The sequence below is a fragment of the Ambystoma mexicanum genome, chromosome 3p, assembly GCF_040938575.1.
Source record: "Ambystoma mexicanum isolate Mex_15411 chromosome 3p, UKY_AmexF1_1, whole genome shotgun sequence".
NCBI classification, from domain to species: Eukaryota; Metazoa; Chordata; class Amphibia; order Caudata; family Ambystomatidae; genus Ambystoma; species Ambystoma mexicanum.
The window spans coordinates 291,226,139-291,247,908 of record NC_090925.1 but is presented as its reverse complement, the minus strand read 5'-3'; the positions used below and the strand labels follow the sequence as shown (position 1 = coordinate 291,247,908).

Below are 21,770 nucleotides of genomic sequence, written 5' to 3'. Positions count from 1 at the left end.
GGGTTACTTGGTAGGGCCTTTTGGCTGTGGAGGCTGTCCATAACGCACATGATTGGGGATTGTGAGGACCTGGGTGCAGGGGGACATGAGTGGGGGCCTGGTGGAGGGTGCCCCTGCACTGCTGGGGGGTGGGGGTGGTGGGAGACATGAGTGGGGGCCTGGTGGAGGGTGCCCCTGCACTGCTGGGGGGTGGGGGTGATAGGGGCCATGAGTGGGGGCCTGGTGGAGGGTGCCCCTGGATGCTGGGGGGTGGGGGTGGAGGGGGACATGAGTGGGGGCCTGGTGGAGGGTGCCCCTGGATGCTGGGGGGTGGGGGTGGTGGGAGACATGAGTGGGGGCCTGGTGGAGGGTGCCCCTGCACTGCTGGGGGGTGGGGGTGGTGGGAGACATGAGTTGGACATGAGTGGGGGCCTGGTGGTGCTGCCCCTGCACTGCTGGGGGGTGGGGGTGATAGGGGCCATGAGTGGGGGCTTGGTGGAGGGTGCCCCTGGATGCTGGGGGTGGGGGTGGTGGGAGACATGAGTGGGGGCCTGGTGGGGGGTGCCCCTGCACTGCTGGGGGGTCGGGGTGGTGGGTGACATGAGTGGGGGCCTGGTGGTGCTGCCCCTGCACTGCTGGGGGGTGGGGGTGATAGGGGCCATGAGTGGGGGCCTGGTGGAGGGTGCCCCTGGATGCTGGGGGGTGGGGGTGCAGGGGGACATGAGTGGGGGCCTGGTGGAGGGTGCCCCTGCACTGCTGGGGGGTGGGGGTGATAGGGGCCATGAGAGGGGGCCTGGTGGAGGTGCCCCTGGATGCTGGGGGGTGGGGGTGCAGGGGGACATGAGTGGGGGCCTGGTGGAGGGTGCCCCTGCACTGCTGGGGGGTCGGGGTGATAGGGGCCATGAGTGGGGGCCTGGTGGAGGGTGCCCCTGGATTCTGGGGGGTGGGGGTGCAGGGGGACATGAGTGGGGGCCTGGTGGAGGGTGCCCCTGCACTGCTGGGGGGTGGGGGTGTTAGGGGCCATGAGTGGGGGCCTGGTGGAGGGTGGCCCTGGATGCTGGGGGATAGGGGTGCAGAGGGACATGAGTGGGGACCTGGTGGAGGGTGCCCCTGCACAGCTGGGGGGTGGGGGTGATAGGGGCCATGAGTGGGGGCCTGGTGGAGGGTGCCCCTGGATGCTGGGGGGTGGGGGTGCAGGGGGACATGAGTGGGGGCCTGGTGGAGGATGCCCCTGGATGCTGGGGGGTGGGGGTGCAGGGGGACATGAGTGGGGGCCTGGTGGTGCTGCCCCTGCACTGCTGGGGGGTGGGGGTGATAGGGGCCATGAGTGGGGGCCTGGTGGAGGGTGCCCCTGGATGCTGGGGGGTGGTGGTGCAGGGGGACATGAGTGGGGGCCTGGTGGAGGGTGCCCCTGGATGCTGGGGGGTGGGGGTGCAGGGGGACATGAGTGGGGGCCTGGTGGTGCTGCCCCTGCACTGCTGGGGGGTGGGGGTGATAGGGGCCATGAGTGGGGGCCTGGTGGAGGGTGCCCCTGGATGCTGGGGGGTGGGGGTGCAGGGGGACATGAGTGGGGGCCTGGTGGAGGGTGCCCCTGGATGCTGGGGGGTAGGGGTGCAGGGGGACATGAGTGGGGGCCTGGTGGTGCTGCCCCTGCACTGCTGTGGGGTGGGGGTGATAGGGGCCATGAGTGGGGGCCTGGTGGAGGGTGCCCCTGGATGCTGGGGGGTGGGGGTGCAGGGGGACATGAGTGGGGGCCTGGTGGAGGGTGCCCCTGGATGCTGGGGGGCGGGGGTGCAGGGGGACATGAGTGGGGGCCTGGTGGTGCTGCCCCTGCACTGCTGGGGGGTGGGGGTGATAGGGGCCATGAGTGGGGGCCTGGTGGAGGGTGCCCCTGGATGCTGGGGGGTGGGGGTGCAGGGGGACATGAGTGGGGGCCTGGTGGAGGGTGCCCCTGGATGCTGGGGGGTGGTGGGAGACATGAGTGGGGGCCTGGTGGAGGGTGCCCCTGCACTGCTGGGGGGTGGGGGTGGTGGGAGACATGAGTTGGACATGAGTGGGGGCCTGGCGGCGCTGCCCCTGCACTGCTGGGGGGTTGGGGTGATAGGGGCCATGAGTGGGGGCCTGGTGGAGGGTGCCCCTGGATGCTGGGGGGTGGGGGTGATGGGAGACATGAGTGGGGGCCTGGTGGAGGGTGCCCCTGCACTGCTGGGGGGTGGGGGTGATAGGGGCCATGAGTGGGGGCCTGGTGGAGGGTGCCCCTGGTTGCTGGGGGATGGGGTGCCGGGGGACATGAGTGGGGGCCTGGTGGAGGGTGCCCCTGGATGCTGGGGGGTGGGGGTGCAGGGGGACATGAGTGGGGGCCTGGTGGTGCTGCCCCTGCACTGCTGGGGGGTGGGGGTGATAGGGGCCATGAGTGGGGGCCTGGTGGAGGGTGCCCCTGGATGCTGGGTGGTGGGGGTGCAGGGGGACATGAGTGGGGGCCTGGTGGAGGGTGCCCCTGGATGCTGGGGGGTGGGAGTGCAGGGGGACATGAGTGGGGGCCTGGTGGTGCTGCCCCTGCACTGCTGGGGGGTGGGGGTGATAGGGGCCATGAGTGGGGGCCTGGTGGAGGGTGCCCCTGGATGCTGGGGGGTGGGGGTGCAGGGGGACATGAGTGGGGGCCTGGTGGAGGGTGCCCCTGGATGCTGGGCGTGGGGGGACATGAGTGGGGGCCTGGTGGAGGGTGCCCCTGCACTGCTGGGGGGTGGGGGTGATAGGGGCCATGAGTGGGGGCCTGGTGGAGGGTGCCCCTGGATGCTGGGGGGTGGGGGTGCAGGGGGACATGGGTGGGGGCCTGGTGGAGGGTGCCCCTGGATGCTGGTGGGTGGGGGTGCAGGGGGACATGAGTGGGGGCCTGGTGGTGCTGCCCCTGCACTGCTGGGGGGTGGGGGTGATAGGGGCCATGAGTGGGGGCCTGGTGGAGGGTGCCCCTGGATGCTGGGGGGTGGGGGTACAGGGGGACATGAGTGGGGGCCTGGTGGAGGGTGCCCCTGGATGCTGGGGGGTGGGGGTGCAGGGGGACATGAGTGGGGGCCTGGTGGTGCTGCCCCTGCACTGCTGGGGGGTGGGGGTGATAGGGGCCATGAGTGGGGGCCTGGTGGAGGGTGCCCCTGGATGCTGGGGAGTGGGGGTGCAGGGGGACATGAGTGGGGGCTTGGTGGAGGGTGCCCCTGGATGCTGGGGGGTGGGGGTGGTGGGAGACGAGTGGGGGCCTGGTGGAGGGTGCCCCTGCACTGCTGGGGGGTGGGGGTGGTGGGAGACATGAGTTGGACATGAGTGGGGGCCTGGTGGTGCTGCCCCTGCACTGCTGGGGGGTGGGGGTGATAGGGGCCATGAGTGCGGGCCTGGTGGAGGGTGCCCCTGGATGCTGGGGGGTGGGGGTGGTGGGAGACATGAGTGGGGGCCTGGTGGAGGGTGCCCCTGCACTGCTGGGGGGTGGGGGTGGTGGGAGACATGAGTGGGGGCCTGGTGGTGCTGCCCCTGCACTGCTGGGGGGTGGGGGTGATAGGGGCCATGAGTGGGGGCCTGGTGGAGGGTGCCCCTGGATGCTGGGGGGTGGGGGTGCAGGGGGACATGAGTGGGGGCCTGGTGGAGGGTGCCCCTGCACTGCTGGGGGGTGGTGAGAGACATGAGCTGGAAATGAGTGGGGGCCTGGTGGTGCTGCCCCTGCACTGCTGGGGGGTGGGGGTGATAGGGGCCATGAGTGGGGGCCTGGTGGAGGGTGCCCCTGGATGCTGGGGGGTGGGGGTGCAGGGGGACATGAGTGGGGGCCTAGTGGAGGGTGCCCATGGATGCTGGGGGGTGGGGGTGCAGGGGGACATGAGTGGGGGCCTGGTGGTGCTGCCCCTGCACTGCTGGGGGGTGGGGGTGATAGGGGCCATGAGTGGGGGCCTGGTGGAGGGTGCCCCTGGATGCTGGGGGGTGGGGGTGCAGGGGGACATGAGTGGGGGCCTGGTGGAGGGTGCCCCTGGATGCTGGGGGGTGGGGGTGCAGGGGGACATGAGTGGGGGCCTGGTGGTGCTGCCCCTGCACTGCTGGGGGGTGGGGGTGATAGGGGCCATGAGTGGGGGCCTGGTGGAGGGTGCCCCTGGATGCTGGGGGGTGGGGGTGCAGGGGGACATGAGTGGGGGCCTGGTGGAGGGTGCCCCTGGATGCTGGGGGGTGGGGTGCAGGGGGACATGAGTGGGGGCCTGGTGGTGCTGCCCCTGCACTGCTGGGGGGTGGGGGTGATAGGGGCCATGAGTGGGGGCCTGGTGGAGGGTGCCCCTGGATGCTGGGGGGTGGGGGTGCAGGGGGACATGAGTGGTGGCCTGGTGGAGGGTGCCCCTGGATGCTGGGGGGTGGAGGTGCAGGGGGACATGAGTGGGGGCCTGGTGGTGCTGCCCCTGCACTGCTGGGGGGTGGGGGTGATAGGGGCCATGAGTGGGGGCCTGGTGGAGGGTGCCCCTGGATGCTGGGGGGTCGGGGTGCAGGGGGACATGAGTGGGGGCCTGGTGGAGGGTGCCCCTGGATGCTGGGGGTGCAGGGGGACATGAGTGGGGGCCTGGTGGTGCTGCCCCTGCACTGCTGGGGGGTGGGGGTGATAGGGGCCATGAGTGGGGGCCTGGTGCCGGGTGCCCCTGGATGCTGGGGGGTGGGGGTGCTGGGTGACATGAGCAGGTGTGCAGGGTAGTCCCCTGTGGTGTTGGCTGCCTGCAGGGGCCGTGGAGGATGTACAGGGAATACCTGGGAGCACACAGCCAAATCGCGTGTAGAATTTCCCGCGTACCCCTGAAATACACGTACCCAGCCAAATCGCGTGTGGAAATTCACGCGCACGTACCCGGCCAAATCGCGTGTGGAACTTCCTGCGCACCCCTGAAGTCCACGTACCCTGCCAAATCGCGTGTGGGACTTCCCGCGCACCCCTGAGATCCACGTACCCAGCCAAGTCGCGTGTGGAAATTCCCGCGCACGTACCCGGCCAAATCGCGCGTGGAACTTCCCGCGCACCCCTGAAATCCACGTACCCTGCCAAATCGCGTGTGGGACTTCCCGCGCACCCCTGAGATCCACGTACCCAGCCAAGTCGCGTGTGGAAATTCCTGCGCACGTACCCGGCCAAATCGCATGTGGAACTTCCCGCGCACCCCTGAAATCCATGTACCCTGCCAAATCGCGTGTGAGACTTCCCGCGCACCCCTGAGATCCACGTACCCAGCCAAATCGCGTGTGGAATTTCCCGCGCACGTACCCGGCCAAATCGCGTGTGGAACTTCCCACGCACCCCTGAAATCCACGTACCCTGCCAAATCGCGTGTGGGACTTCCCGCGCACCCCTGAGCTCCACGTACCCAGCCAAGTCGCGTGTGGAAATTCCTGCGCACGTACCCGGCCAAATCGCATGTGGAACTTCCCGCGCACCCCTGAAATCCACGTACCCTGCCAAATCGCGTGTGAGACTTCCCGCGCACCCCTGAGATCCATGTACCCAGCCAAGTCGCGTGTGGAAATTCCCGCGCACGTATCGGGCCAAATCGCGTGTGGAACTTCCCGCGCACCCCTGAAATCCACGTACCCTGCCAAATCGCGTGTGAGACTTCCCGCGCACGTACCCGGTCAAATCGCGTGTGGAACTTCCCGCGCACCCCTGAGATCCAAGTACCCAGCCAAATCGCGTGTGGAAATTCCTGCGCACGTACCCGGCCAAATCGCGTGTGGAACTTCCCGCGCACCCCTGAAATCCACGTACCCTGCCAAATCGCGTGTGAGACTTCCCGCGCACCCCTGAGATCCACGTACCCAGCCAAATCGCGTGTGGAAATTCCCGTGCACGTACCCGGCCAAATCGCGCGTGGAACTTCCCGCGCACCCCTGAAATCCACGTACCCTGCCAAATCGCGTGTGAGACTTCCCGCGCACCCCTGAGATCCACGTACCCAGCCAAGTCGCGTGTGGAAATTCCCGCACACGTACCCGGCCAAATCGCGTGTCGAATTTCCCGCTCACCCCTGAAATCCACGTACCCTGCCAAATCCCATGTGAGACTTCCCGCGCACGTACCCGGCCAAATCGCGTGTGGATCTTCCCGCGCACCCCTGAGATCCACACACCCAGCCAAATCGCGTTTGGAAATTCCCGCGCACGTACCCGGCCAAATCGCGTGTGGAACTTCCCACGCACCCCTGAAATCCACGTACCCTGCCAAATCGCGTGTGAAAGTTCCTGCGCACCCCGGAATACACGCACACGTTATTTTTCAGTCAGCGGGTGTCCATGTTTGTGGGTACCCCTTTGCACGTCATTTGACCTGGAGGGCCACAGTATAGGACATTCATCATGGCTGTACATAGGTGCTATTTTTTGGCGAACCTTTTGGCGCACATTTATTACAAGCGCAGAGACGCTACCGCCTGCTTTCTTGTGGTGGTCGTGTTTGTGCCTGTGCACTGGTTTGACCGTGCGCTTTTTTGCCCTATTCGATTCCATGAATACGTGTTGTAGGCGAGCGTGTGGGCGTTCCGCGCACTTGCACCCTGTACTTCCCCCTTGACTCCCACATTTTGGCAAGTTGTTCCCCATTCCGAGTGTTACGCCCCGTGTTCCGCCTACTTTTGTTGTGTGCGCCGCGCTATGTGCGATTTTCGCTGTGGCCTGTGCGATTTTCGCTGTGACCTGGCGCACGCCGTTAGATGGCCTGTGCGCCAACGTGCGCCACACACTTTTTTAGCGCACATCCGATGGTTTTCTCGCGCATGGCCTTCCATGAATCGATGTGCGCTGCTTTTCGTGCGATTTTCGCACTTGCACTGCGATTTTCGCTATTCCACTGCGAATCGCACGTTTTTGGCCACTTGCGCCGCGCTAATTTTTCCATGAATCGGCCTGTACGTTGCTTGTGCATTTCCAACAACCAGACATCTGAACAAAAGTACAATGTATGCTTTCCCGGGAGTCACTGTTCTTTGTGTATTAAGCAGTACCAACCTTCTAGCATGGTAGTGGAAAGAGAAATGATGATTTCACTGAATACTGTATTATCTAAGAAACAATATCTAGTTGTAGCAAGAATGCATTGTCGTTTGTGCGGTGCTGTCAGAGTTGTATTATTCTGTTTCACAATTTTGTAAGCTTGTCAATTACCTCTCCATCTTCTCCCTCCCTACTCTTGACATTAATTCCCTTGAAAAGATAATGAGATTTGGAGATTACCAGACATGCTCCTCTGGTAGAAAGGAACAATGTTCATTGGCTAATTGAAATGGCCCCTCCCATCTGCTCAGTCAGGAAATTCAGAGCTGCGCCACAAACCATCCCCGTTCTATTGATATCTGTCTAGAACATGTCTCCTTCCAGCTTCCCCTCCTCCCACTACTTTTGTTAGTCATGTTTATCTAGAAATCCCTCACGTGGACTCACTAGAAGCCCCAAATTAGAAAGAACTCATGGAAAAGACCAGGCGTAATGCGTACAAGGTGACTGGTCTTTTTTGTGAGAAAGAAAACAATTCGTTTGTAAGGAGAATACCTTCCTACATTTCACGCACCTCCCCAGGCAGCCTCTCTCTTCTTTAATAGTCTCATTTCATCTTGAACTAAGTGTGCAGGCTTGACTTACAGTTAATTGGTCTTTGACAGGAATTGGAAAGGACTGATTTAAGAGATTCGCCTTCGAGCGATGTCTTTAATCGGGCCTGCACAGGGAGTTCGTTTCCTACTTGGCGCCCAGGAGACCCTCTCGCATGTGCTCCCAGTGCGATTTGGCTGTACCATAGCGTCAGTTCTCACCATGTGTAACGCATCATAACTTTCATATATATCGTATTTTCAAAGAGTCAATGCAATTACTAAGAAAAACATAAATAAAGTGCGGACTTCCCTATATTTGGGTTCTGTATAAATTGTAACCGACATTTTAATACATTACTTGTCTATAAATGTTCGATTCCAAAACCGTTTCATATAACTAATTTATTTTTAGGGATACTGGCGTCTTTCGTAAAAAGCAATGTCATGATTAATTCTCTACATCAGTCGGTATCATAAGAGCCATCTTTCTTTTATAGTTTTGCATGCATGCGATTTCTAATGCTCCTCGGCCATTTTCCAGACTTTGTAGCACCGATTACCATCTCAAAACTTCAGGGCCCTACCCAAGTACTGGCCTGTAAGAACGCCCCGTGACAAATGCCCAGGCACGAGGGCAAATGTCAAAAACACACAACGCCCAAACTACCCAAGCAGCAGGATGCATCACGGGTCTGCACAGCCGCCGAAGCTCCATGGAAAATATTTCCAAGCATTCGCTCTGAACAGAGGTGCCCCTCGTTTCCATTACCCAGCCACACTCGAGCTCCTCCAGCCAACACCTCCGCCCATCTCGTCACCACCAAGCAATGTGCCGATTCAATTGCACACCTCGCACCTGAGTGTAAATGCTGCTCTGCTGCGTTTGCCAGTCATTGTAGAGCAATGTGTTTAGTGCATCATGTGATGCAAAATGATTCGAGCGAGCACACTCACCAGGGCTACATTCTTGCACGTGAGGTTCCACCTATGCGGGCAGTGCCCTGGGCTCAAAAAGTGCATGCGCCAGCCCAGCCGTCTAGAAAAGAAATGCGCAGCCAATTTCATGCAAACTACCCAGACTGACTGTGTCTTCTCACATGATTTGTATCCTTCCGCAGTTCATTCCGCTAACTCCCAAAGAGGCCCTACCCCGGTGTCCCGCTGGGCCAGTCCAGCCCTGCTCTCTTCCCTTTTCCTGTCCCCACTGCTTGCTGCAGGCAAGATACTCTTGGTGTGAAGTCTAATGCAAAGGGCCCTTATTACAACAACAGGGATTCGACCCCTTATGGCAAGGTTGCTTTGAACCAATCCTCTGTGGAATGTTGCCTTTAAAAGGAGAACTGCACCCTCCTATTTTTTTATTCATCGCTAGACTCTTTCAAGAACAACAATAAATTACAGGACCTCTGTTGGGGGTTCAGTCTATCCCAAAATCCTCAGTTATGGAGGTGGAGACAAAGACATCCAAGGCAGTGAAGAACTCTGTCCCCTAATCATCCTGAGAGTGACTGCTATTGCACCAATGCCTCTCTCTGCTGCCTGCACTGGATCCAGGTAAATGGAGGTACCAGCCAGGCTCCCAGAGGTGGGAGTGCAATAGAAAGTTTAACAGTGTCCTGGAACCCCCGGTCTGAGGCTCAACCAAGCCAGAAGCCCAGAAGCAGCTGGAATCGTGTTTCCTTTGGGTGGCGGATGGTGGGGTGACACTGATCTGTGGTGGCAGGAGTAGAAGTAGAAGATGGGAAGTGCAATGCACATTGAGATTTGGGGCACGTGGGAGGAGAGAACGCATGGCAGAAAATGACATGTTCGGTGCCAGGCAGACTAGGGAATCTCAAAAGGCATACAATCCCATTAACTAAGGCTCACCTTAATAGACCCCTGATTGGCTGAGACATCGAATGGTGTCAGAGGCAGGGGGCTAATAAAGATTCTACTCCAGTTGTTCTGCACACAACAATATTATAATGCCATTTTCATTAATGGTGGACCAACATTGTTAATCCATTGTCCGAATGCATGTACGCTGATTCTTAAGCAACTGTCCGTGACTATGGGACCGCATGGGAATGGGGACTAACAAAATTGCCGGCGCTGACTTTTCGGCCACCGGACTTGGAATAGCCCAGTTGCACCGGGAAGTCACACGCTAGTAATTCATTACGGGTCCGGCGGCTACCTGCCGGTTTTACCTGCACGGTTACCACCAGACCCGTAATGAGGCCCAATATTGGTGTTATCAGAGTTCAATTTAAGCAAATGGCTACTTGTTCCCTCCAGAGGGACTGTCAAACGTTTTGTAAACTGGGAAATGTTATTAAAAACATTCTGATCCAATCTTAGTAGGATCTGAGTTTCATGTGTGTAATAAAATGTGTATTAGTACAAGGAAATGGTTGTAGACCCCCTCTCAGCCAATCAGAATGTTTGGAGTGCAGTCAATAACTACTGGCATTGACTGCATTCTGAATTTTGTTGTCTTCAGAAGCAGGTGGGGAAACAACAATGCAATTTCCAGGCAATATTTTGTTTCAACAAGAAAATTACTCCCTGGGAGATGCTTTTGTGCTGCAACATGCTATTTAACATACAAAAGAAAAAGATAAAACATTCAAATATTCCTTCACTTTTTTATAGTGAAACCGTTTACTTTTATATGAAACCCAATGCATGGTCATGTTAAACATGTTCCAGTTCAAGTAAGTTGCTGTTAAAATGCTTAATTTATGAAGACAGTTATGTTATTAAAATACTACAAAATAAAACCACATTAAATTTACTAACTCAGTTTGCCACCACGAACTCCAAAACATGTATTGCTACCACCACCATGTGCTAATAGCCTTGTAGACGTCGGGTTGGGTCATTATGGCTTGGGATAATGACCTTTACCAATTTATGGCCTCGAACTTCGTCTCAGGTCATAACTTGGTATCGGGTCATTATCCCGCAATAACGACCCTCTCTCCTTCTATAAGGCTATACTATCACACAGAACAGTGGAACACTGCATGTGGCTTGTGCAGGGAGTTTTTTTAGTAAGGGTATAGAAAACAGCCTGGGTGCTATTTGCCAAATGCTGTCATGGGCAGATCCACAAACGCTGTGACTACTTTGCAAATTTAATCCAGTTTATTTGAGACTCGTCCTTCATAACACGTGACTGTTTTCTCTTTTACTGCGGGTAGGTACCTTCACTTCAACGGCCTGGAGACGCTGGAGCCTGACATGTTCAGTGACCTGCCGAAATTGGAACGATTGTAAGTCAAAGGCAAGCTCCTGGTGTGGGTGATGTTTTTGGGGTTTCTATTTCTTACTTGCATGGAGTTGATTTTGGCTGCTTATGCCGCCCAGTGCTTAACTTGCCTCATGGCAAGAAACAAAGGGACAGTTCACATGCGTGCCATTGAAAAGGGGTCATTCTTTTCCCACAACAGGAGCTTAAGCAGTCTTTCTGCTTCAGGAAGATTCTGTGAATGTGGTCTATTCCAGCTCTGAAGCTCTTGGACATCATCTATGGGGGGAACTGGAGGCGGGAGTCCCCTATTTAGAAATCCAATCTTGTTAAAATACACTATTGGGCCTCATTACAAATTAGGTGGTATCTCGGTGGTAAATCTGCTGAGCTATCACCAAACAGAATTACTGTTACCGCCACTTGGTCTGGTGGTATTACAATTGGATTGCAAGTGGTTGTGATGGTGTAAGTACCCACTCAATTGGAGTCCATGGGACTCCATAGGGGATTTCAGCAGAATTACCACAGCCGTAGTTCCACCGGTGGTAATTCTGTCCACATTTGGCAGAAAGGTGGGGGATTTACCACCACATTTTACCACACCACCCTACTCATAATGAGTACTATACCCTTACTGGGGGGAGGCTTCTGAAGATTTGCTGAACTGTACGAGAGAAAGCCTAAGACATAAAACCCTGCTCAGCAGCCGAATGTTGTCAGCATGGTATGGGCTGGCACCAGATAGCTCCAGGACTGGGATCATGTTCACAGCACATTGAACAACTCAAATACGGTTCTTCCCCTCAACAGGTTCCTGCACAACAACCGGATCACCAGGATCCAGCCAGGAACCTTTTCACAGCTGCCCTCCATCAAGCTCCTGTGAGTAATAAATGATGATCATTAACACCAGGTTTCCAATTTCTGAAAGGTTCATCCTGGGATTGTGTTGTAACTGAAGAAACTTTGCCTGGTTTAGATATGCATGCATCATTGGGTCCCATGATGAAAATGCCTTTACCTATTTCAGCGTCATGGGGAAAGCTAACACTGGTCATGCTTCAAAGTTATTTATGTCCTTGATCGGCCCGATGGCGACAGTAAATGTACCTCACCGACCCAATGTGATATTGTTCCCCCGTCATGCAACATGTGATATTTATTGTTAACAAGACTCCATGTTACAACAGTCCAAGTAGACACAAATATTTATCTGAGCTTAATTAAAATGTGATATGGACCATTTGATATGTGACCTTTACCAGGCTTTATTATTTGTTATATGATTTCTTGATCCTCCCAACACTGGGGGTATTTTATTTGTCCCTATTCAGATCTCAAGGGACATTTTCCCCATATCAGACTCCAGGTGATATTTCTCCTTAATAAGAACATAGTTGACACTAGGAGAATCCATGTGCTATTTTTCCCTGGCACACACGGTACACTGTGATGTCTGTTCCTATTCGTATTCATGTTATATCTTGAGCTAATAAGATCCCTTGTAATATTGCTCATAATAAAAGAGTATGTGGTACCTACATCTAATTGGATAACGTCATATTCTGCAAGGTCAGGGTGATCAAACCCCCTTCTATCTGCCCTGTGCCCCAACAGTCATAGTCCTCAATGTCTGACCAAAGTTCACCAATTCCCAAATAATGTCTACAGGAGTTTGAACCTGCCAAAAACAGTCTGTTTTTTGGACGACCCCATTTCACACCATTAATCTCAGAACAGCCCTGCCTCATACAACAGGCTAGCATCACAAACAACAGAGGGTCAGTAGTCATTCAACCTACCCCATTTCAACAAGTTGCACAAACCCAAACACTATCCAGAGCTGAGCACCCCTCAAAACAACAGATATCGAAATCCAATAAACTTTGAGCCAAGTAACAAACCGAGATCAACCCCAACACAAAAAGTGTGTCAACAAGGACCCTCTAAACAGGAAATCATAACCTGCATACTTCCGAAGGCCAGCCTAGACCAAATGATAAAAGAAGCTCCATTCCCACCACTGGACCAACACATTACAACTGGGACAATCAACACTATCAGCCAGAGGCAACTCCACTGGCCCTGATACAACACCCTCACCATCGCTCCATGCCAAGTCCTTCCCTCCCGTTGACCCTCCGCTTACAACAATTGTGATGATGATATGCGTACAGGAGTAAAGGCCTGAAAAAAGTGGGTGGGTTTATTAACATATCAATGGAATGTGGCGTCACTAGAAATGATCACGCCATCCACCCGCCTGTCCCCTCGACTTGAGCCTGGATGACTATCCAACGGTATTACCCATTTTTGCCCAACGACATTTTCAACAAATTCTATTTTTGTCGCTATTTTCTTTACTGAAAAAATATGCATGGTAAGTATGGGTTAGGTGTATAGAGGAGGGAAGAGAGGTCTTCGACTAGGTTTTTTGCAGTAATAATGCAGTACAAGCAGCAAAAACTATTTGGTGAAAATGTAATTCGGCAAAACAAACGAGAGGAATCATCAGAGATCCAACTAACAAACCAAAGTGTGGTCACATTTAAGGTATCCCAAAGCCACTGAGCCCTTCTTCGTAGGTAGGCATGGGGGACCCTTCCTTATGCAACGTCATCACCTAAGTAGCAAAACCAGGGGCGTGCAGAATGCTCCAGGAGTGTCCTATGGGAAAAAGCACCAGCCACAAAAGAAAGCCTGAAACTGGTTCAGGTTCCTAGCCAGATTTCTGAAGGGGCAAGCAGAAGGCTAGGCAATGAGCAATGCAGGAGCAGGCGTGGAAAGGAGAAGTGTTGCAAAGCATCACCTCCCTCCCCCTGCCTAAGGCACCTCCACAGAGACATGTGACAGGAAGGAAGAACACCACGGCCATACTGGTTTGGGAGAAGCCCATCGAAATAGCTGTTCTGGCGATACAGGAATACAAAGAACATGCCAACCATCCCACAACCGTGATGCCAACTGAAAAGGACCATGGTGGCCAGAAACACCAAGGGGCGCTTCACTTGCCACCCCTCCAATTTGTCCTCAAGGTCACACACCGTGACCACACTCCTGTTGCCCAAAACCAAAACTGCAAACTACATGCTCACCGATGTCAAACCATTCCTTACAGCTGGTCATAATGCTGAGTTGGAACGCATAACAAACCTGGCTTCAAGTGACACCCAAACGGGCCATGAATGCAAACCTAGTATCACCCATAAGAAAACAAGACATAATACAAGGTTCTCGTGCCAGGGAGAAGGGCAGGACATGCGCCTTGTTGCCTCCAAAAGCATCCAGCAAAACCGTTTCTCCATCGTCCACCAAAAAAGCCATCCAACTAAGTCTGATGAATGCTTGTATCTGCAGTAATACTTTCCTGCAAAATGAAGACCTAAACAAGACCATTCCGTTTAATCTTTTGGGCATTACAGAAACGTAGTCCAGGGACATCACTCTGATGAACTACTGCTCCTGAGCTACAAGATCCTAGCCAAAGGTAGGAGAATTGGTAGCAGAGGTGCGGGTTAGCACCATCTTCTGAAACGGGCTAATGTGCATCTACCACAACAAGTCCCCATACACCACACATTCATTCAATGCTCAATGGATTAAATCCATCAGTCATCGAGCTCGGCGTCAGCTCTATATTCTTAGAAGAATTCCTCAACTTTGGCCAACACGTAAGATCCATAGCAAAAGAATCAAAATCATACGTGACGTCAACATGTAGGTAGATGGCAAGACCAACAGACAGCCAGACAAATCCCTAGAAAATATGCCAATGCTGGCCTTCCAACCACTAGCCAACCAGCCTACCCAGTAAGCGAGCCGTGTACTAGGCAGGAGACTCTATGCCCATGATGAAAAGGTGAAGACCCTGTCAATTTGTCCTATGTTCCTAGAGTAGACGCGGGTCGCCATAAATATGGATGGCAAACCACTACCAGTGGAGACAGTGCAGTGAACAGCCAAACTATCTCACAGCAAGGCTACGGCACAAGCAAGCTCCCGCATTCTCTTATGAAACATTCTGTGTGATACAAATCCAACTACGGCATTGCTCGAAACCAGAACGCCCACAGTGCACCCCATAACCACCAAGCAAAGAAAGCATACAAAAAAGTAAACAAGAAATGTTTTCATGAGGACCTGACAAGTTTAAAAGACACTGAACACTCATTACAAGGTCAGCAGTGTGGAAAAAATTGGTGGGACTGCAGCAGTAATTCTGTTACTGCTGTATTTCTGGCGCATTGCCGCACCGCCAAACTATGGGATTGGCTGTGGGTGGAGATTTTACCTCCAGCAGAACGCTGGTAAATCTGACACCTAACAGCCAATTTTTGCTGACTTTAACAAGGAGGAACTACCACCGACAACCTCATGGAGTTCTATGGACTCCATAAATGGGGACTAGCCTCACCATGCTGCCTCTTGTAATTCGGCAGTAATTCCGCTGGACAAAGTGGCAGTAACGGTAACCGAATTTTGCAGTAGTTTGGTGGTAATTCCCTCGCAGAGTGTCAAAAACTAAGACTAAATACAAAAAATACAAAAAAAGACAATTCTACCAATGTGCAGTGAAAAAGTAATGAATCTTTATCATAACAGTCACACAAAAGCTGTCCCTAAACTTACTGTTTTAAATGTACCAATAATTAGATGACAAACACATTTTGAAAAACACGGCTGTGGAAACCAATAAAGCTTGTGAAAATCTCTTGGCCTTCTTGATGTAAGAAAAACTCAAACACTTTATAATCAATCAGCAAAAAAACTGGAAATTGTACCATTTACTTAACACAACAAGGTGTTATGAACGGTTCTGATACAGCTCGCAGTGTGCCAACTCACCACCGCCATACTTTGCTTCTTAGTTCCAGACAGTTCCAAGAGAGACAGGTCCTGTTGGGGGGAAGTAGCCAGATGCCTCAGTCCCTTTCACTTGGTACTGCTGCTAGGGTAGTGCACAATCTCAAATAGTGTAACAACTATGTCAAGAATTGGCTCTACTTACGTCTGCGTCAAGGCACTCAGGTCTATCGAATCTGCTTTTATCCTTCAAAAGATGGTGACCTGGAAAAGATATGAAAAAAATACATACGGTCCTCAGCTCTGCAACAAACTTGATCACTCACTTAAAGTCCAACCACACTATATGCAGTTCAGGAACAACTTGAAAAATACAATCTGGGGGGCGCTGTTGAGCACCCTAGGTAATGGCTGCCTAGCTCAAGAGCTCCGTACGGCATCATATCATATCTCGCTTCATCAGCGGAAATCTTCTGCATTCTCCCCGCTCCTTCACCTGTGCTGGCTCGGGAGTGTGTCGGGCGGCTCTGACTCCAATCCCAACTGAAATCGGAGCTCCTGAGCCGACATACTGCCTAAGAAACATTTTCCAGGAGTGGGGCTGACCGCCAGCTGGAGTGGTAGCGTGTCTGACCCCTTGTGTACACTGGGGACCCTGCCGTTGGTGAATGACGGATCGCCGGCCTCTCCCCTTTTCCCGGGGAGGCCGTGTTGTTCTGGCACTGGCCCGGTAGCCCTGTTGCAGGGATCGGGGGGGGGGAGCACAGCCGCTGCCAGACCCCAGACCCCTCGCCTGAGTGAGGGGGCGACCTGTGACGGTGTGTCTGTCCCTGGCGGCTCTGCGTCGGGGGAGCCGCGGCTGTGGAGGTTGTATCCTGGAGCTGCGCCGGGGTTGGCCTGGGCCGCATGAGCCCCGCAGCCTCCCCCTACCTGCTGCTCATCATCTGTGATCTTCGCCCGTTGGGTGCAGCGGTGTCCGCCGGGCCTGGGGCCTTCCTGGAGCAGATCTGGAGCGTGACCGGTGCGGCGCCTCCCCTGCCTGCCGACATAGGTGAGCCTGGGATTGGAGTGGGTCCGGGCCGCTAGGTGGCCGCGCGGGTGCCCACCTGGTGCGCGGGTGCCTCTGGCCCTATCTGCTCTACCTGGACTTTGGCGGCCTCTGGCGGGGTCCTGGGGGCCAGAGCCCTGTTCGTGGAGGGGGCGCTACCTCTCCGCCATAGCTGTCTGGCATACTCCTGTGACCTGTGCGTTGGCCCTCTCGGATCCTTCGGGCCTCGCGGGCGTGACAGGGGCCTCCCGGGGGCACCACGCGACCTGGACCATTGTTGCCTGATGCCCCTGCCCTCCAACCCCATAGGGAGTGGACCGACCATCTTGGGCGTGTACATGGGCCCCTGACTGCCTCCGGAACAGACACAACACCCAGGCCACTTTCTGAGACATTCTGCCATCACTGGGGCTGCCCCTCCGGCATTCGCATGAGCCTGGAAGCTTGAGCCTCATGTCTCGCCTCATAATGCCGGGCCTTTGCCACTGACACTGCGGCCAAAACCGCTTGCCAATGCGGGCGGTGCCCCTGCCCGGCTGCCTGGCTGGTCCTTCATGTTTACCCCATTTCATCTGTAACGCTCACCTGACTCCCACGGAGGCGCTGGCCTGGTTCGCGCTGCTGTGACCTCTTCTAAGGTGATGCGCAGGGTTCAGAAGACGGACTGGACCGGGCCCCCAAATCTGGTTTGTCTGGCTCGCAGAAGTATCCTTCTTAGGGTCTGGAAGGACGAGCTCTCCATCCTGCTTCTGATGCAGGGGCGCGTTGGTATCCAGTTACTTCACTGGATTTTCGGATTGGTGAGAACCAAACTTGCTTGGCTTCCAGGTAAGTTTTTTGATAAGAGGTTCCCCTTGTGTCCATGCATTAATGTACTAATGCTAGTGTCTTTTTCCCCATAGGGGCTGGGGTACGGAATGCCGGGGAACAGGCACCGACCCGAGATGAGAGGTGAAATCCTTGTAGAAATCAGGTAAGTCTTTAATGAGCGTTTTTTGGTAATGTCTTTTCATTCGCTCATTAACGCTGATGTCTCTTTTTCCCCTTAGGGGCCGGGGTCCGGAAATGCCAGGATGCGGCGCGGACCCGAAATGAAGAGGGAATGAATCAACTGGTAACTCTTAACATGGAGATTTAGCTTTCCTTATTCCCTTCTCTCTCTCACCTTTTGTTCTGGTCTTTTTCTCCCTAGGCGCTGGGGCGTGACTGCGAATCCGGATGATCGCTGCTGAACATGGATGCGCCCTGAAAAGGTGAGTGGAATGCGGCGCTGCAGCGATCGACGCGATGAGCTTTTAAATAAAAGTCTTCCTTTTCAGGATTGTCGGCGAGATGTCTCCGGGATGCAGATTTAGCAGGTAAGGACTTTTCCTTCTTCTGTTCTCTTCTCTTCCTTTGCAGGTGATCCAGGATGCTGGCAGGCGTGGCAGAAGTCAGGATGCAGGAGCAGACACGGTGAGCGTCCAGCTGCTAGATGCAGAACAACGCGAAGCACGTGTGGCTGTTCGGGTGGGGTTTAAATAGCCTTGGAAGAAGTTCCAGGTATGTATCCTTCCTCCAATCAGGTATGTATCCTTCCCCGACCACCTCCGGATGGCAAATTAGTCCCACAGGTAAAGTAGTTCCTTTCAGGCCTCAAGGAGGCCGGGATCCTGCAGCATGATCTGCATCAGGTAAGTGCACCCAAGCACTCCCATAATGAGCTTGGCGCCTATGGCGCCAGGACTGATGTCTTTTATGAGCCTGGCGCCATAGGCACCAGGACACTGTCCAAAGGGCCCCTATATGGGGTTGCTGGGTCCTTCCTTGGGGACTGGATGTCCGCTTTCGGGGACGCTGGGCTTGAACCGGCTCCCGGGAGCGGGCATCATGACATCATCCTATAAAACACCTGCGGTATATCTGGCGGCCATGGCTCTAACTACCTGCATCTATCACACTGGATGCCCCACACCAGAGCCACCATTCCTTAGCTGGCTGGTTAGTGATGTCGAACCGCTCCAGAGGCACCGGCAAGGTGGCGGCAATGGATAAATTCGCCAAGGCGGCACCCAGGGCCGACCGGGCCCACTCGCCGCTCGACCAAGATGACCCTCCCTCGCCATCTGGTGCTCCCACCCCAGATCTCACTGCAATAAAGGAGTCTATGGCCAAAAACGTTGCTTCCTTCCACGAGAAGCTCGACGACATTAATGCTAACGTTGCCTCGCTCAAAACCCAACTTGACCATGCGGGCACCAGGATCACGGAGGCAGAATCTTGGATAGGGTCTAATATGGATGCAGTACACTCCCTCCAGTACACTCTTACCACACTCGACCGTGACATGAAGTCTGTCAAGGCTAAATGTGAGGATTTGGAGTCTAGATCACGTAGAAACAACATACGTATCATTGGGGTTCCAGAAAATGCCCTCAAGGGCCGCATGGAGTTGCCCTTCGAGGATCTCCTCAAGAAACTGCTTGACAACCCAGCTCTGTTCCCCTTCCTCATGGTTGAACGTGCTCACCGTGCTCTAGCCCCTCGCCCCAAGCCAGGTGACTTTTCCAGGCCTGTCATAGCCAGAATTTTGAACTACAGAGACAGGGACCTCATTCTCCGCCTGGCACATGAGAAGGGAGATCTTCGCCTGGACTCCCAGACCATCCAGATTTTCCCTGACTTCTCAGTGGGAGTTCAACAGGAGAGACGACAATTCCTTGGTGTGAAAAGGTTGCTGCGAGAGCGCAACATTCCATACGCAATATTGTTCCCGGCGCGCCTCAAATTCACCTTCAGGGGGAAACTTTATTTCTTCACTGTACCGGACGAGGCGGTGAAGGTCATCGTGATGCAGATACCCCTTCACAACACCTCCTCATGGATAATGACTCACTAGTGGCCTGTCCCGTTCTTCTCTGCTGGGTCTGCCCAATAGTTTTCCTTCATTTGTGCTTGTCTCCTGGTTATCCATGTCAGACCATTGATACGTACTCTTAAAATTAAGCTGATGGTGCCGCAGCCCATATAGTCTCTCCTACGAGGAATTTGCTTAAATATTGCTGGTTTTCCCACACCCGGACGGGGGCCTGCAGGACCTCCCGTGGTTGGTCTGCTAATATGATTGCTCCACATTTTACTGCCTCTTGCTCATCTTGGGGACAAAACCCCCGGCCAGTAATCTGCTTGTGGTTGTTTGACCAGGTTAACTCATGACCTAGTTGTATCACATTTGAAGCACCTATTGATTAATGTAACAGTTGTTCTTCTTTATGATATATGCTGACACCAGCAAAACCAGCAAAACCAGCTCTGGTGAGAATCGGAGGCGGCTGAGTTCGTTGTGATCCTCAGTGCGGCGTGATTTTCCATTGTTCACGCAGTACGTGTCACGTGAGACAGGAGACGAGGCGAGGTTCCTTTCCCTGACAAGGATCTCAGAGGTCACGTTTTCACTGCGTTTCCAGCTCTTCGGCTCTCTCTGGTTATTGCAGCTATTCGGCGCCAAGTGCCCAGCTCAGTGCCCAGCTCAGTGCCCAGCTCAGCGCCCAGCGCCAAGAGGAGAGCAGAAGCTGAGCGGGATCGCCGGTGGAATATTCGGCGGCATCAGCGTATTGGCGGATCTGAGGCTCGGTGTACACTGTGTCTAGGTGTAGCGCTCGGAGCTCGGAGGCCACCCACAGTGTGAAGGTAAACACTGTTTTGTTCACTGTTCACTGGTCGCTGTTATTTGCCAGCTGGTAATGCTGCTAACACCCACAGCCGCCTACAGCCGCCTATAGCCGCTTGTGCGGAGTGTAGGAGGGTGGGCCTCGCAGCGCTTACCGGACAGAAAACCGGATAGCGAGCCAGGCAGACATTTTTTCTGCATATTGCTTTATTGGTTTATTAAGTATATCATTTACCTGCTGTTTGGCCCTGGTGGCTCGGGGTGAGGCTCGGGGTGAGGCTCTGCAGTAACAGCATCCCAAACAGAGTTCACAAGTTCTTTAGCTCCCTTCTCAGGCCAACTGTAGAGGCAGGCGCGGAGAGGAGGGAGAAAGTGGAACCGTGGGCATTGCGGTAAGCTGCAACTGCAAGCAGCTGGAAGCCGTGGGGCATTGAACACACCACGTGAGGATTCAGGAATCAAGAAAAGCTGGAGTTGGGTGGCATCAAGATTCCCAGGAGAGAACTGAATCTCACGCTGAATTGTACACTGAATTGTACACAAGTAAGATCGAGCCGACCCCAATTTAAGGGAGTATACGCTGACGAAGAGCGGGAGACTGTTGGGAATACCCTTTGATCCCGTTCTGGTTGAGCGGTGATTGTTGTTTCATCAATCGACCAGCACTATTGGGGTGTGGCAATAGACGGATTGAGGGACCTTATTTTTCTAAAGGCCAGCTAATCATTCTTTGAGACCCTTGATCATATTCTGCCAATCTCCAGCAAAATGAAGTTAAAGAGCACTGCAGCTCTTGATTCTGCTAATGGTGCAGACTGGAATGGCTCATATACAGCACCAATGGTGAGCTCAACAGCTTTGGAGTCACCATATCCTGTTGCCCAAAGTACGACACACACCAAACAACCGGTGGTTACAGTTGCATTGGTGCATGAAACCCCGTTGAAAGAGACTGAAATAAAAGCAACCCAAACTGGCCAAACAGCCATTGTTAATCAATGGAGGCGAGGGTTGGAATACACAGTTACAACAACAAATATTCAAAGGAAGATCAAAGAATATTTCGGCAAAAAGACACACAAAAGCTCAAATGATGCGACTGACTTAAGAGAGAGGAGCTGGGGGTCGCCAATTTTGAGAGCAGAGGAAATAAGCGAGAGTTCAGCCTCTTTAAGTCATTCCGAAGCTCCAAAGTGGGGAGACCCAACGGGACCAGAAAGGGAGGTCCAGGAGCTGGAGTCTAATACTGATCTGCCAGGGAAAAACAGTGGATTAGTGTTAGAATATCCTGGTCCAGAAGGAGAGAAGGAGAATCAGTTAAACCATCAGGCGGACAACTCGACCTTAAAAGGGGTTGAGCTTTGTGATGAACTCACTGGTGTCAGTGTTCGAACTGTTAAAAGGGGAAGTAAAAATGCCAAGCGGGAATCCTCTTGGAATTAACAGATGAAGTTGCCAAATGTGACT

General features: G+C 54.2%; 1 protein-coding gene across 1 annotated transcript in view; it reads left to right on the top strand.

Annotated features, from left to right (window-relative positions):
* LOC138580351 (peroxidasin homolog) overlaps nt 1-21,770 on the top strand; it is a 375,430-nt gene that overhangs the window by 164,768 nt on the left and 188,892 nt on the right. Inside the window, exons 5-6 of the mRNA XM_069650821.1 lie at nt 10,754-10,825; nt 11,614-11,685. Of these exons, the coding sequence (XP_069506922.1) occupies nt 10,754-10,825; nt 11,614-11,685 (144 nt within the window). The remainder of the gene's footprint in view (nt 1-10,753; nt 10,826-11,613; nt 11,686-21,770) is intronic.